The 15,678-nt window shown below is 32.8% G+C and overlaps 1 protein-coding gene and 1 long non-coding RNA gene across 6 annotated transcripts; one reads left to right on the top strand and one right to left on the bottom strand.

Moving 5' to 3' along the window:
- Positions 1-2,096: 2,096 nt before the first annotated feature.
- Positions 2,097-5,248, bottom strand: LOC108856186 (heterogeneous nuclear ribonucleoprotein Q). Of its 3 annotated transcripts, none has more exons than XM_018629932.2 (9): positions 5,112-5,248; positions 4,032-4,371; positions 3,841-3,957; positions 3,595-3,735; positions 3,335-3,514; positions 3,037-3,244; positions 2,766-2,944; positions 2,590-2,675; positions 2,097-2,491 (listed from the first exon to the last, which is right to left on the bottom strand). In XM_018629932.2, the coding sequence occupies exons 2-9, from the start codon at positions 4,356-4,358 to the stop codon at positions 2,344-2,346; spliced, it is 1,386 nt and encodes a 461-aa protein (XP_018485434.1). In that variant the 5' UTR covers positions 4,359-4,371; positions 5,112-5,248; the 3' UTR covers positions 2,097-2,343. The 3 variants fall into 3 exon arrangements, with proteins under 3 accessions (XP_018485434.1, XP_056842319.1, XP_018485433.1); XM_056986339.1 differs by having other exon boundaries at positions 4,032-4,787; positions 5,112-5,227; XM_018629931.2 differs by lacking the exon at positions 5,112-5,248 and having other exon boundaries at positions 4,032-5,089.
- A 2,353-nt stretch (positions 5,249-7,601) lies between these two features.
- LOC130512521 (uncharacterized) lies at positions 7,602-9,255 on the top strand. Of its 3 annotated transcripts, none has more exons than XR_008946061.1 (5): positions 7,602-7,735; positions 7,823-7,904; positions 8,018-8,093; positions 8,413-8,866; positions 8,938-9,255. It is a non-coding gene; the product is annotated as an uncharacterized LOC130512521 (long non-coding RNA). The 3 variants fall into 3 exon arrangements; XR_008946059.1 differs by adding an exon at positions 8,254-8,284 and having other exon boundaries at positions 7,602-7,904; XR_008946058.1 differs by having other exon boundaries at positions 7,602-7,904.
- The last annotated feature ends 6,423 nt before the right edge of the window (positions 9,256-15,678 follow it).

Below are 15,678 nucleotides of genomic sequence, written 5' to 3'. Positions count from 1 at the left end.
TGAATCCCAACAAACATCACGACTAAAAAGGAGATCCATGACCATTTCATGGCCATGTCAACGAGAGACATGTACTCTGCTTTGATTGATGACCATAAGAAAGTTGATTGTCTTGTCCCAGTTCTGAATGATATTTAGAGATGTCAATCATGGACCTGGACCGCGGGTTTGGCCCGTAAAAAACTGTCGCGGGACGGGATTGGGCCGAGATTTTACATACCCGCAAATTAGCGGGCTTTGCGGGACGGGTTTTTGCGGGACTGGGTCTTTTGCGGGACGGGACGATGTGGGTCTGCGGGATTACAAAGACCCGTATTTTTTTCCTCTTCAATTCTTGTTTTACTTCAAAAAAAAAAGAGTGAAAAAGGTAGTTTATATGACTTTCCTCTGAAAAAAGAAAAAAGCTTCAGCAATGATGATTCGAGCTCCGACGATGATGTTTTGAGCTCCATTAGTGTTTTAGTTTGGTGTTTTTAATTAATTTTGGGATTAGCAGCTTAGTTTTGGTGTTTGATTATATTTAGTTTTTATTCATTAAAACTAAAAAATTGGTTATGAACTTAAGAGTTATAAGCTAATGAAAAACATATTCTGAAATTATCTTTAATTGGTATGTAAATATGTTTGAGTGTGACAAAATTAACTATAACTATTTTATTTGGTTAAGATAACATGAACAAGACTAAGCTCTGATCAAAGCGGTAACGAGAATAAGCTATGGTTAGAGCCTTGATCGACTAAGCTATTTAATTCTATAACAATGATGTCGTTCAGCTGAAAGAGTTAGTCTTGTTACTGATTAGAGCCTTCTTCGATATGTATTTTATTCTTCATGTTCTCTCGTTACTTATCATTGTTATCTTGTTACATCAATAGAATAGAATATACATTAACATCTCATTTTTACATGCACTTTTTGTTTGGTTATGACTTCATATATATATATATATATATATATATATATATATATATATATAATCATCTCATGTTCTATATGCACTTTTAATAGAGAAAATATGCATAATATATTACAAATTTTGAAGAATTTTCATTGTAGACATTTCATGTATATTAATTATGTGAACTTGGTTATGTAGGGGAGCAGCCTGAGGCATCTTAGAGCAGCATGCAGCATCAGGAAGTGTTCTGGAGCGGCCTGCAGTGTCAAGCATGATCGGATATATTACATTAACGTATGTCGCACGGGACAGCCTGTAAAGGAGTGTGCAATTTGCGGTACGGGCTTGGGATGACCTTTTGGAGACCACAGCCCGCGCGGGCCTGATCCGCCGTGACCCGCAAAGAGATGAGCCCGCTGCGGTACGGGACGGGACGGGACGGATCAACCTGTTTGACATCCCTAATGATATTGTAGTCCGGATATACATAAGCTACTAGTGGATCTCATAATTCCTCAACATCTTATCTAGTTAATGTCGATCTATGCTCTAAGTGTTGAGTCTAAATCTCAAGAGACGTAGAGCCCCACGGTCAGTTTGCCTTTTTAAGTTTTAGATAGAGAAGTGCCATTTTAAGAGAGAAAGTATGATATAAGAAAACATGCATATTTAGATAAACAAAATTGATGGTAAACTATATATCAGGTCTTTTGCGCGTGAGATATTTTTGTTGAAAGTATTATAAAATAGGTAGGGTCTGAAAAGAGGTAATATGGATGAGGTACTCTGAACGAGCTGAATGGGTAATGGTGAATGCATAGGACCATTATCTAGCATCCATGCACCTTTGGGCATATCTATTTCATGTTTTTCTTGATTTAAAAATAGATAAGTGAGTGTAAAACTGAGTTTGAATGACAAAAAGTAGCTCGTATGATCCATATATTTCCTTCTGAACTTGTTACCAAGAGATGGAAGAAACTTTTAGTTAGAACTTTCATCACTGTCCATATATAAGAATCATGCCATCTACATAGAGAAACAACGACAAACACTATTCCTTGTTGATAAAAAAAAAGAGGGATCACGAGTGCTTCATATAACCAAAACTAAATAGACAAGAACTAAACATACCAACCGAACTGTGTCATGTAAAGTAAAACCATATTCATTACGTTTAATCTTCTGAAAATAATCTTGAAGACAGTGATGGCGATTTTTCATTCATACCGACTACCAAAGTAAGCTTTGGATCATACATAAACAATTGGAAAAAAAAAAGATGAAAACATAAATAAACAAATAATATTACAAAACCACATGTAACAGAAAGAAGAGGAAAAAAACATGATGCTTAAAAATTAAAACTGACTTTTGTTTTGGGGGGGGAGTTGACTGGAAATGTTTTTTTTTCCAAATAAAGAAAAGAGAACGATGAAACCAACTAATAAGGATTGTAACGGCTTCGTCCTCTACCATTGTCGCTGCTACTTCTTTTGCTGCCACTGCTGCTACTGCTCGAACCGCTTCCCCTATACGGTGGTGAATGCCTTGGTGGAGGTTGTGGCATTGCTGCTAGTCCAGGCTGTTGTCTAATCATGGTCAAACACATCATATCAGTACTCAATGCGTCTTACAGCATAACGCATGAGATCACACTACACACATGTGTATAGAAACAGAGACTTACAAGACGTAGCCGATTCTTCCATCAGGTAACATGATCGGCATCATCGCCATCCCACCAGCTGCGTGACCTCCCGCATGCATTAACGGCTGCACAATCCCCACACAGAAGTTAAGACTCAGGAAGAAAGCCTTTTAGTAAGGTAAAGAAAAAGAAATGTGAACTAATGAGAAACTCACTTGTGGGTAAGCAGGAGCGCCAAATCCACCAAGAGCACCGAAGGGACTGGGAGCCATGCCATAACCAAGAAGAGGAGGATAGTTTGGCTGCAATAGTGAGTTCTGCATGTTCTGTGATGTTGTTGTATTCGCCTTTTGATCTGCTTGAGGCTTTGCAAGAGTACAATCCAACGTGTGACCTGTAGAATTAATAACACGAGCATACACATTAACGGACGGAAGAGAGAATATACAAGAAGAGGAAGAAAGAAAAGATAGATTATGAATGTACCATCAATCTCATATCGTTCAGTGTTTTTCAAAGCTTTCATGACACTTGTCCTCTCCGCATAGTGCACAAAACCATATCTACTGTCTTCCTTCCCTGGTTTAGCTGGTGGTATGACCACTTTCAGGATCTTCCCATGATGTTCGAATAATGCCTTTAGACGCTCTTGTGTTATATCTCTAGGCAAGTTCTTGATGTACAATGCCTTGACCTGCATCATCAATTCCACACAATATAATACTAATAGTAAGAAGATCACTTAATTTGTTGTTAGATAAACTGTAGCTGCTTCTATTAATACCTGCGTAGCAGAAGAGTCTCCTCCTCCTCCATTCCTTGACTCAGCCCAGTTAACAGTTGGGGCATTATCATCAAGCTTAAAACTCGGATCTGACATCTTTTGTTTTGAGTATTCAGCACATGCATGGTTGTAATACTCTATGAAGGCATATCCACGATTCCGCCCAATATTTTGTGGATCCTGTGATGGAAAGTGATTCAGTAAATAAGTAAGGTGTGTATGTTTACGTACTAAACATTTGGGGAAGAAGGAGGCAAAACCTTAGGGAGTTCGACATTTTGAACGCCAGGACCAACTCCACTAGCTGTTTTCCTAATGTCTGACTCTGTCCAGCTTCTAGGAACGTTACCAAGAAAGAGCCGGTGCTTTGCTTGGGTCGTGGAACATTTTATCCTTTTACCCTATTTAAAATTACCAAAAAAAAGTAAACAGAAGTTACCAACAGAAGACTAACTTCAAGACACAAGCTTTATTCACTGAACTGTGAGTGGGGGAAGAGTTTTTACCTTGAACTCAGTGTTATTAAGATGATCGATTGCTTCAAAAGCTAAGTCCTTGTTTCTGAAAGTTACAAAAGCATACCCCTTTCCATCACCAGACTCCTTTTCCCTCATTATCCTAACCTGTTAACCATCAACAACCAGATAAAATTAACACACAGCCTTTTGAGTATTATGTAAAAAAAAAAAGACATTACCTCAGTAACTTCGCCAATGGACTCACAGAAACCCTTCAAGTCCCCTTCAGTAGAATCAGTAGGAATCCCACCAAGATAAACCTCAGAGCCATGAGGAGGAAGAGCTAGAAGCTCATCATGCTTTTTCTTCTCTTCTTCTTCTTCTTCTTCTTCCTCGTCATCATCCACTTCAACTTCAACTTCCACCTCTTCTTCAACCTCCTCCTCTTCTTCGACTTCTTCGTACTCATATTCCTCCTCGAGAGTCTCCTCGGGATCGAGGTCTACTCTTTCCTCAGAGTCCATCGAATCACGAGCCTCTGAAGCAGCAGTCCTAGTCCTCGACATGGTGAGAATGCAACTGTGGAAGAAGAGACACAGAAGCATGTGTAGGGGGGGAGAGAGAACAGAATAGGGGGAATAAAAGGTTTGAAAAAGAAACAATAAGAAGATGAAAGAAAAAGAGAAACAAGAGACTCTGCCATCAATAACGGCTAAAAAAAGAAGGAATATGCCAAAGAAGTTACACAAACAACAGAGTAAGAGAGAAAGAGAGACCAATACAGAAGAGGGTGATGAAATGCTTATGAGACCCCAAAAAAAAAAGGTATGAATGAAAACTGAAAGCGGAAAGAAAAGGTAATAACTTGGGCAATGGGGTCAAAAAGAGATGCTTAAAATTATATTATTAGCACTTAAGAGAAGCTCCACCAGCTCCATGTTTAGGAATCCCAACACACATTGTTCAAGTGACAGATTTTTTTTTAAATCTATAACCTGTTAAGTACAAATCTACTCAGATATTGACATGAAAGACACCACATAATATGTTTGGTTTCTCTAGGATTATCAATCAGACAAACAAACAGGAGAAAGTGAAATTAAAAAAAAAAACCAACAGTGATGCTGATTAAGCTATATAGCAATCATTGGGTAGACAATGAAAGAGAATCACTTTTTTTTTAAGTTTCAGATAAGATGAGCTCCAGATCCCATTTTTTCAATAATCGGATTCCCCCAAACCAAAAGATTCACGAAAGAATACGACTTTGAGGCGCAATGAGATGAAACAAGGCAAAAGAAGATGGAGAGAGAGAGTACCTGGAAGGCTAGAGAGGAAAAATAGAGGAGAGAGAGAGAGAAGGCTGCCGGAAAGAAAACCCTAATTTTAAAGAATTGTTAGGGAGCGGAGGGAGGAAGAGCAAGTGTTTGTTCAGCGCAGCAGCTCGGCCTGTTGCAAATAGTTAACCCTTTGTTTTTTGTCTTCTTTTTTTTTAATATAAAATACAGCTATTTTTAGTCTATAGTTTTTATTGTTGTAGGTGTATGTTATTTTGATGTAGGAAAATATTATAATTTCTAAAGCATTCTAATAACTGTTTAAATAAAAGGGTAAAACATGAACCAATAATAATAATAAAATCTTCCTATACATTAAATGAGAATAGTGACTTTTGCTTACGTGTCAATCTTTGGTGAGGTTTCAGAAAATTGTTATAATTTGATTGGTCGTTGATTTTATAATTTTTACTTATTTTAATTTGATCTAAAAATTTATTGTAAGTCTAAGATAATTTAATATCACTTGCAGAAATAATATAAAGAATATTACAAATAAAAATTTATGGTAACTAATTTTTCAAATTATGGAAAGATTAATAATGTTTGATTTCTTATTTATAATATTTATACACTATATAATATAAAAACGAAAATTTTTGAATTGTATAAAATCCTCACATGTTTTATAAATCATTAATAATTTTATTGATCGATGGTTCTCAATTTTTATTTATTTTAGATCTGAAAAGAAAAGATAAGATAAGTTTATAGCAAATTAATACAACTAATCGTTGAAATTGTCAAAAAATAATAACTAATCGTTGAAATTGTGAAATTATCAAAAAGAAAAGATATGTTAACTAATCGTTGAAATTGTCAAAAAATAATAATGTTGATCAATTTAGATATTTATAAAATATATAAAATTAAATAGTAAACTAAAAAGAGTTTATACAAATATAATGCTTTTATATTCTTATATAAAGCATTATATTTGTATATAAATTATTATTATAAATATTTACATCTAATAAAGTTCATACATGCTTTATAAATCATTTACAAAAATTATAAATACATTTATAAAATTATTTATATTGGCTTATCATATGTTTTAAATTATTATAAGAGGTTGTAAGTCACTTATGCATGCTTATAAATTAATTTATAAAACTTATTTTGGAATCTCATCCCCTTATGTAATCGAGAAGTCACTTAGTGACTTTTACTAACATGTCACTCATACAGACACTTTGAAAAAAATTCTTATAATTTCATTGGTCGGAATTCTTTTTCTCGTTTATTTTTAAATAATATCAAACATTAATAACTTATATTATTTTGAATACAGATTACCTGCAAGTTGATGTCATATTTATTACATTGCTTTTATGTAATTTACATTAATGATTCTAATTAGTTAATTGGTGATATTAATAATTTACCTTATCTCGAATATAGATTACTTGATATCATACTAATTGCATACCACTTTATGAAAAATAGTTTTAATATCTTTTAAAAAATTAATATCTTTCTTTAAATTGATAACATATTCGCTTATGTAGAAATTATATCAAAGAATCATGAAACATCATTGAAATGATTTTTGTTCATAAAGAAGTAATGATATTACTATTTTTTTGCAACTCGGAATCATCTTTTATTTTTATTGTAATCAACTAATATTTACAATTGTAATAATGCTTCATAACTATTTATTCTGTTTTGACGCTGCTCTTATCATTTATTTATTTTTAACTCATAACTTTTAAATGTTCAATCAGGAGACAAAAATTCATGTTTCAGTTGGTGAACAGTTCATCAAAAAATTTGAAACGATATAACTAAGAGTGATGCTATGGTCATAGAGTTATTCAAAGTGTACACAGCTGTTGGTGATTATTAAATAATCACACTGCACATATTGTTTCAAAAATAATTTCTATCAACAATTTTTCTTGCAAAAATTGATGATTCTCCAAGTGAAGTTCCCGAAAAATATTTTAGGATTACAATAATACTAGGTGTTTTTCTACGCCATGCACATAAATAATTTTTTTGTTAAACATCAAAATGGATTTCTGGTATCCCAAAAGGTTCTGGTCTCAAAAGGTGACTTCAAGCTTGGCTTATTTTCCTTATTAGATATCTTAACCTTGTGTTTTTATTTGTACATAATTTGCACCTTTATTAAAAACATCCGCCTCTATCTGTCCGCATCTATCCCTCCGCACAGATTGCAGACCAGTCACCTAGTTATAACTTATAAGTGATGTAGCAAGACTTTTTATACTATAAAAAGAAGAATATTATTCTCTTTTCCTCTTGCCACCTCATCAAATAGTGAAATATGAACTTGACATGTGTCCTTTTAGTCGAGACGGTGCGTTTTGTTTGCGTGAGTGTGCTTTAGAATCTGTAGGCTACTGTTTTGTGGGCTTTTTGTTTTACTCAAGCATTTGAGCCCAATATCGAAAAACGCTTATTGTCTTATCAGCTTCACATGAAATTTAGGGTGCATTCTTCTCTTCGACTCTGACAACGACGATATATACTTATATGTTATCTGACATCAACAATGGAGTTTCTAGAGATTGAATGGCTCAAATCAACATGAAGAGTATCTTGGGATTGCTAAAAAAAAGAGAGTATCTTTGTGGGTCTGTTAATAGCGTTGTTTAGTTTTTTGTTCTAATCAACTGACGAGTTACTGATTCATCTCCTTTATCGCCTTCTTAACTCCATAGACATGCACTAATCACGATCTGACATTGAATGTGAGTTACCCCTCTGCGAGGCGGTGTATCTACACCTAAACCCTAAACCCATGTAAGATTCTCTTCAAGTTTGTTTCTTTCGTTGGTTTTACATCAGAGTCTTCTTTTTGGTAGAATTTAAAACAGAGACTTATTTATTTTTCTATTTGAATGTTATTTGCTCAGCTATCTGAAGTATTACGAACCTTAGCAAGAATGTGAAACACTTGCTGTTTCGGGTTTAATTGACTACGAGAACAAGGTAAACGTCAGTGCACCATTTACATTTTAAAGAAAATCTCATACCTCTATTGCAGTGCAATGTGTTGGACATACTCTTTGCTTGAATCTCAGATGCGTCTTTCACTTATTCCATTACTTAGACCATGTAATTCCCTATGGAATGTCTTTGATTTATGCAGACCTGACCTTGAACAAGGAGAGAAACTATAGGTAGCTGCAAAATATAATGGATCTTGCTTTCGTAGCATAAACATGACTTATCCTTTCAGAATACTTGATGGTGTGTTTTCAATCTTGCTTTCCTACTTTCATGTGACCTATGTTGTTTTTCCTTGCAGGAAGAGCATGACTGCTGCCCATTCATGTGAGGATGTTTGTGACACATTTAGAAACAAAGGTTGGGGTGTTACAAATCCAGATTTGATTGACCAGGTGAAGTGTTGATAAAAAAGGTTTCTCACCTTATTGCTTTAAATTTCAAAATATATGGTTTATAATTCAGTAAACCAATCAGTTTCTAAAATTTATATTGTCTTTAACTTATATAAATCAGTGCTGCTAAGATCTTCGGTAGTTCCAATTTATTTTAGGAGTATCCCCTAGATGGTCACTGAGACAATGGTTACCATCCTCACTTGATTGCTCCTTAGCAAGGTTACTATCGTCCATTGAGTATTCTATTGTGTCCATCCAAAAACATGTGTCCTTTTTTTCCTTTGTGTGGTTAAATATTTCTACGCTCATGCGATCTTTTTGAAGGATTGGGTTCACAAGTCTGTGATTGATACGGTGGTACGCTCTCTGTCTCAGTTAGCAATATATACTATCTCCAACAATTAATTTACTTTGGTCCATTGTTATAGACAGACTGAGGTGACAAACGCGGCCATAGCGTCGTTGGAAAAAAGAATAGGAGCGAAGATAGCAACATTGCAGCTGGTGAACATGGAGAAGTACAATTACCTTACTGTTGATTTCTTCAAGAAGCTTCTCCAGTTCTGAGAATTCCCACTGTTTTTCTCGGTTTTCGTTTGTGGTTCAAACACGGAAGAGACTTCTAGATTTTTTTTTTTGGAGATGATCTGCCTGGAAGTGGGATTGCATCATGCCGTATCGTTTATTACAGCTACACAGTTTGTTCTGCTGTCTCTTTGTTTGTATTCGTTTTGACTATTACCTTATACGCATGCGCTCCAACACATCAACGATATTTTGAGTTATGTAGAGATCTGTTTTACAAAAAAAAAAGAGTAATGTAGCATCTTTACTCTTTTGGTGTTATCAGATTCTTTTGTTAGTTGCCAAACACCTCTTCTTTTTTATTTGAACTGAAACTGACTGGAAAGTTAATGGGAAATTAGGTGGTGGTATAACTAACAAAAAAGTAATAATTCATAATCTAACTAAAATTACACCATTTATCCTCTTTTCTCTTACTATCTCTCTCTAACTTCTCTCAACAAAACTAACTTTCTTTTCTTTTCTTAGTTATTTTACAAATAAACCCAAAGTTAATCTACTCAGTTCCTAATGGAAGACATTTGTAAACATCAAAACATTTAAATATACAGAGGACAGAAACAACTTGATCGGCTTTGGATAAGTGTTCGATAAACACCAATTGTTTTTAATAAAAACAACTCAAATGGCTCGGCTTTGGATAAGTGTTCGATAAACACCAATTGTTTTTAATAAAAACAGCTCAAATGGCTTTGGGTAAGTGCTCGATAAACACCAACTTCATATACTAAGAAGATTTAAGCAAGAAAAAATAATACTAAGAAGATAAAATAAAAAGAAAATTATTAAATATCAAATTGACTGAATGCTTTGGACAAATCTAATCAAAAGGAACATTTCCTTTGAACAAAAAAAGGAACATTTCCATATTTTAAATGATGAAGCTAAGAGAGCTGTTTTTCATATTTATTTGACTTTTTAATTTGACTATATATTGGAACAAACTATTAAAATAATAATAATTATATTTAATGATTTTTGTAATTAATTAAGTTTATAATTTATCAAATAAATAGACAAGTTTGTCTTGACAAAATTATGAAAATTAATTTTAGTTGATAATGAATTTAAAATTTATATTTTAATTTATTTATACATTAATTTACCCGTCTGTTGGGCAGGTTATTCTTATTATCAATAAATGATAGTCTAATAAATTAGACAAAATTATTTAATAAAAATATAATAAATTTCTCAAAACATATAATAAATTAGTTATATATAAGGAAGCCATTATTTAAAAATAGTCTAAAATTTAACGGGTGAATTTTATTTAAAACCTAATAAGTTATTGGGATAATATTTTTATTTGGTCTTAAAATATAATAACATATAAATATTCACTCATATATTCTTTAGATATTGATAATTAATATTATGTTTTGATTCTTTTTTAAACAAATAATTTCCTATCATAGTGAATTATATATTCATGTTAAATTATTTAATTATTAATTTAAAATAAAATATTTAAAAGAAATAAAACTACAAGTACTTTTAATATATACAAAATATATAATAATTAATGTTTTGAGTATTAAATCTAACCACAACAATAAAAAAAATCTACTTACTATAAATAAAAAAATTGGGCAAACATTTAAGAAAATGTATACCATTACTATCATGAAAACACAAACTTCTAATTTCTAACAAGACTTATAAAAATAAATAATAAATAATTTTAATTAGACATATACGAAGATGATATAAAAAAGTGTTCTCATTATAAAAACATAGCAAAAAGAAAGATAATAACAAAAATAGTACCACGTCATAAAATATATTTGACAACAAATAAAAAACAAGTTAGAAAAATAAACGAACATCAAACGCCAAGTAAAATGAATATAATATCTCTCATGATTTAAAAGTTTTTAAACTACAAAAATCATTATTATACATATCTTTTGCAAATGAAAACCTAAAAACAAATCATAAAATCATATAAAATATAAAAACGTAAATCACAAGTAAAGTATATCCCGTCCGTAGGACGAGCCTATCATAGTTAACTTATAAAATAAAACTACATCATAATTGGTTATGGTTAGCTTTTAAAAAATAATTAAATCTTAAATCTTAAAAAAGAGTCCAAGCAATCATCACCATTTAAACTTGGTTTACACATTTTATAATTGTTTTTTTTATCAAAAATCAGCATATATTAGGTCGAGTTTAACACATAATCTGTAATTTCACAACATCCAGAACTAAGAGCATCTTTACTCTAATTCTATCTTTTCACTATAGAGTTTAAGGTAAAAATATTTCAACACTACTATATTTTCACTTTATAATACAATAAAACAGGTATATTTACTAATAGAATAGTCCATTTAATCATTTGATCAGCATTTATTTTCCGTTATGAACTAGAGTATCGTTCGAATATAATCCAACTCTCTTATAGTATTTTTTAAAAAAAAAATCTATTGAAAATGGTATAATATAAGCTTTAAGTTCAGCTTTGTACGAAATGGTTTGTAACACAAATATATTTTCTCTTTAGGCAAGGAATGAGCCTTTGGAGTTGTAGCAAATCATCTTAACTGGTCTTGAGTTATTTTGTCTTCACACAATTTCATGATGTACTTGCTATCTTCTAAGTATCTATAAAATATCTTTAGTAAATGAATAAATTTAACATTCTTCAAAAAAAGAAATTTTTTTAGTAAAGTTGTCATAACTTTTTAATCATTTGATGATGGTTATAAAGTATTTCAACTGGCCTGAGACATTGGTTCTAAATCTGCCAATAATATATTTTTGGTTGTTCTTTGTACTTTTTGCCAACTTACCTCAAAGTACTCAAGACTCCACAAAATTCTTAAACAATTGAAATATAAGAACTATGTCAAAATTTGTAAAACACATGGATTTGAGATATCTTTATAGATTTATTCTTACATACTTTTGTAACAAAAAAAGACATACAATAATTATAATTGATTAAAAATACAAAATATAGATATAAAACTCATGCAGTGATTTTTTTATTACTTTCAAGCTTTTTGGCATGCTTTATTGAATATCCAGCCAAAGTTTAGGCAGAATCTCACTAGAGGAGTATTATAAACGTAAGGATTGGCAATGGCTTGCCCATTCTTCTTTGGATCACACATTATCTTGCAAGGTATGTAACATTTTGCTGCAGTCGCTTTTGTTGATCCTCGCATGCATTTATTTACGATACAATTTTTTATGCATGCTTTTATCTCGATAGAATCATATACATGTGCTGAAAACAAAATTGTAAGTAAATTTACAATAATGAAAGCACTGTAAATTTTCTTTGACACTTGAATTGCCATACTGTAAGTATTATAACAACGCAAATTTTTGAAGTGTAACCTTTTTATTTGTTTATTGTAGTGTGAAACACGAGTCCTGGTGATAATATTTGATTGATCAAGATGATTTTTATAGTAGAAATAGTTTTACCTGTTTTTGGGAATTTGTTAGAAAGTCACATTGGTAATTTCTTAATTAAGTATATATATCAATTGATTTTTGTAAACTTAGGTGTATTATATGTTTTAGTCATCAAAACAACTATCTTCTATTAATTAAAGTAACTAATTTTTCATATTGTCAATCTTAGCTGACACCACATATTGAATTCCCAATTCGTTTTTTTTTTTACAATTTGTAGACACATCTTGTTTTGTTAATCTATTTTTAAACACATATACTAGATTTCTAACTCATACTACGCACAAATTTATATGAATAATTTAGTTAAATGTTAGTAAGAAAATTAAAAAATTACTAAAATATAATGTAATTACATAATTTTTCTTTTTATGAAAGTATCTTTTTTTTTTTTTTTTTGCCACTTGGGAAAATCTCACACCCAGGAACCCCTGAAGGTGGAGTCGAACCCCGGTGCCTTGGATGCCACTTAGCCACTAGACTAAGGCTGACCCGGCTTTTATGAAAGTATCTAAAATATAATATTTTGTGCCATAAGGAACACACCAAATAAACCGAGAGAGAAAAAGAAAGAGAGATAAAGGGAGATAGGGGACCGACGGTTTGGCCGGCGCGTGAGCGGCCGTGTCACCGTCAGAATCCTTTCTCTTCCGTCAGATGATTCCGTCTTACCTCCTCTTTGCCGTTCTTCCATGGTTCGCCTTGTCCGAGTTCTGATTTCGTCACCATCGCTGTCGGTGGCCTCGGTATTGGAGTAACGACGCATCCGCTTGGAGGTCTCCGGTGGAGAGGGAGTGGCTTACATGTGTAGTTGGTGTGGTCCGGGAGATGGGGGCTAATCTAGTTCCATCGTCTCCAGTTTTTTGCGGGGGGTGGAGGCTCACTCAGATCCACCGACGCCGTCTCTAGTTTCCGGAAAGGGGAGTCTCTTCCGGCTTCGCCTTTGCCGGCTCTTGGTCACGGAGAATAGAAGCTCACAAAGGTCTACGCTGCCGTTTAGGAACCCGGAGTTTGATTGGGTTAAGGCTTCTTTTTAGTTTAGTTTCAAGCGCGTTTCTTTTGCCGTAAAGGTGGTAGATTGGGTCACGGCGTTTCGACTCTCCGCAGATGAGGATGAGTGCCGGTGACGGTGGTGACTTTCGAGGGAGGAAAGTGATGGTTCGTATCTCGCTTGTCTAGGTTTGACGCAGTGCAGAGCCGGTGGAAATCGCGATGGTTCGATGAAGATATCCGGCGTGAAGACAGTGAATCGAGAGAAAGAGTTGGGTTCGGTGGAGGCTCTTAGGTTTCTAAGCTCCGACGAACGTAGTGTGACGGTGTTGGTGTTCCGGCGTCGTATCAAGGCGGTGACGATCAAGTCGAGGCTAGGGCAATGCTTTGCGTTCTGACGGTGAGGATTCACCCACGTGGCAAGCTTCCTTGAGACATCGACCGATCGATGATGGCCGGTTTAGATGGTTTATTGGTTTGGGCCAGTGGGCCGATTTTATTTATTTTGGTGTAGCCCGCTGGACGTTTGTGGGCTTTTTTCTTTTTCTATATTGGGTTTAGTGTACTGGGCTTGGCCCGTTTATTAATTAAAAACAACTTGACAGAAAAAATAATAATATTTTGTGCCATAATATTTTGTGCCATTGTTTCCTACTTATAGCTTACTGTTTTCTACTGAGTCACCTTTGATTTTCCATGAATTTACAAAAAGAAAAGTGAATGGCAAGAGTAAACCATTTGTATAAAATATATATTATTAAAAACAGTTTATATGTGAGTTTCAAATTATTTCTAAACAATAAGAAAAGTTAACAAATTTATTTAGATATTAAAATTAAAAATTTAATCAACATTGTTATCTTATGTTTTGACAGAAATTCTTTTAGTCAGTTATATTTAAAACTTTCATAAAAATAATCAAATATATTATAATAAAATAAATATAAAATAATTTTAATTTACAAAAAGAAAAGTTATGGTCATTTAAGAAAACTACATGATGAATTATCTAAACAAAGAGTGTGATTTACCAAAAAAAAAATTGTGTTTCTAGCCTTTTTAACAAGAATATTTACACATGCTACCTTTGAATCTGAAAAATTTGTAACTCTAGATATTTATAAAACTCTGTTAACTTTACAATTATAGGTTTTTTCGTCTACACCTTCCAATTTTGACATATATTTTGTTTCTAGTGTTTATACCAATTTGGATCACCTTTTCTGGTATAAAAAATATTCAAAATCCAGAACAAAATATAAGTTTTATACGTGAATAGTTTGATATTTCTGTTTAGAATGACAAGTTATTCAGAGAGATTGATAGAAACTCACTAGAAGAAACTCATTAGAACTAATTAAACATGTGGAATGAGAATGCAAAGGTTGGTTCGAGGAAAATAGAGCAGCCACAACAAAGATGTAACACTAGACAAAATGGTTCCACAAGATATATGCTTACAAGACATTTTGATGTTGAATGGTTTATGGATTTTTAGATCACACTATAGTGGGTGCAGTTTGGTATGGAAAGATACATCTGAGCAAATCCAAATAATGTGCACCAAAAACCAAGAAAAAAAAGAAGAAAAGAATCTCATCCTTGCATTCAGAGCTAGAAATATTTGGTTGGGCGATAAAAAGCATGATGGATCATTCTACTTGCTAGAATTTTGGATCGAACTGTAAATACTTTATCTCTATGATTGAAGAATCACATGTGTTGTCAAACTTCTCAACAGAGCTGAATGAGATATCAGCGTTACAGAGAAGACTTCAATCTTTCAAGATTTTTTACATACCTTAGACTCAAATGCAAGTATTGATTCATTAGTTAAGACTACGCAATCTTTTTATAAAGATCTTTTTAACTTGGAACACTTTTTCGCTGTCAAAGAAAAAACAAGAAAACTAGCACAAAATGGATTTAAGAGATAAGATATAAGATGCAACTCTCATACGATTCTCCAGTAGCATAAATATATTCTATCTATGTCTTAAATACTGATCAATCCCCGGATTTGTTGATCATCTTAATAAAATTTAAGCATTCTGCTTAAATGCTGAATCCGAAGATCCTTGTCCAATCGTTGTGTAGTCCAATTTTGGTAAAAGACACAAACATATGATTCTGGCTGAAAAAACATATGTCCAAAAAAG

Source organism: Raphanus sativus, chromosome 5, assembly GCF_000801105.2.
Source record: "Raphanus sativus cultivar WK10039 chromosome 5, ASM80110v3, whole genome shotgun sequence".
NCBI classification, from domain to species: Eukaryota; Viridiplantae; Streptophyta; class Magnoliopsida; order Brassicales; family Brassicaceae; genus Raphanus; species Raphanus sativus.
This window is presented reverse-complemented; position numbering and strand designations above follow the sequence as displayed.

Excerpts from the sequence above, each read along its gene's own strand:
- LOC108856186 (XM_056986339.1), bottom strand. The coding sequence starts at position 4,397 with ATGCTTCTGTGTCTCTTCTTCCACAGTTGCATTCTCACCATGTCGAGG. Across the intron at positions 3,736-3,840 it reads TTAATAACACTGAGTTCAAG|GGTAAAAGGATAAAATGTTC; the intron begins GTAAAAACTCTT and ends AATTTTAAATAG. Across the intron at positions 2,492-2,589 it reads GGAAGAATCGGCTACGTCTT|ACAACAGCCTGGACTAGCAG; the intron begins GTAAGTCTCTGT and ends GACCATGATTAG.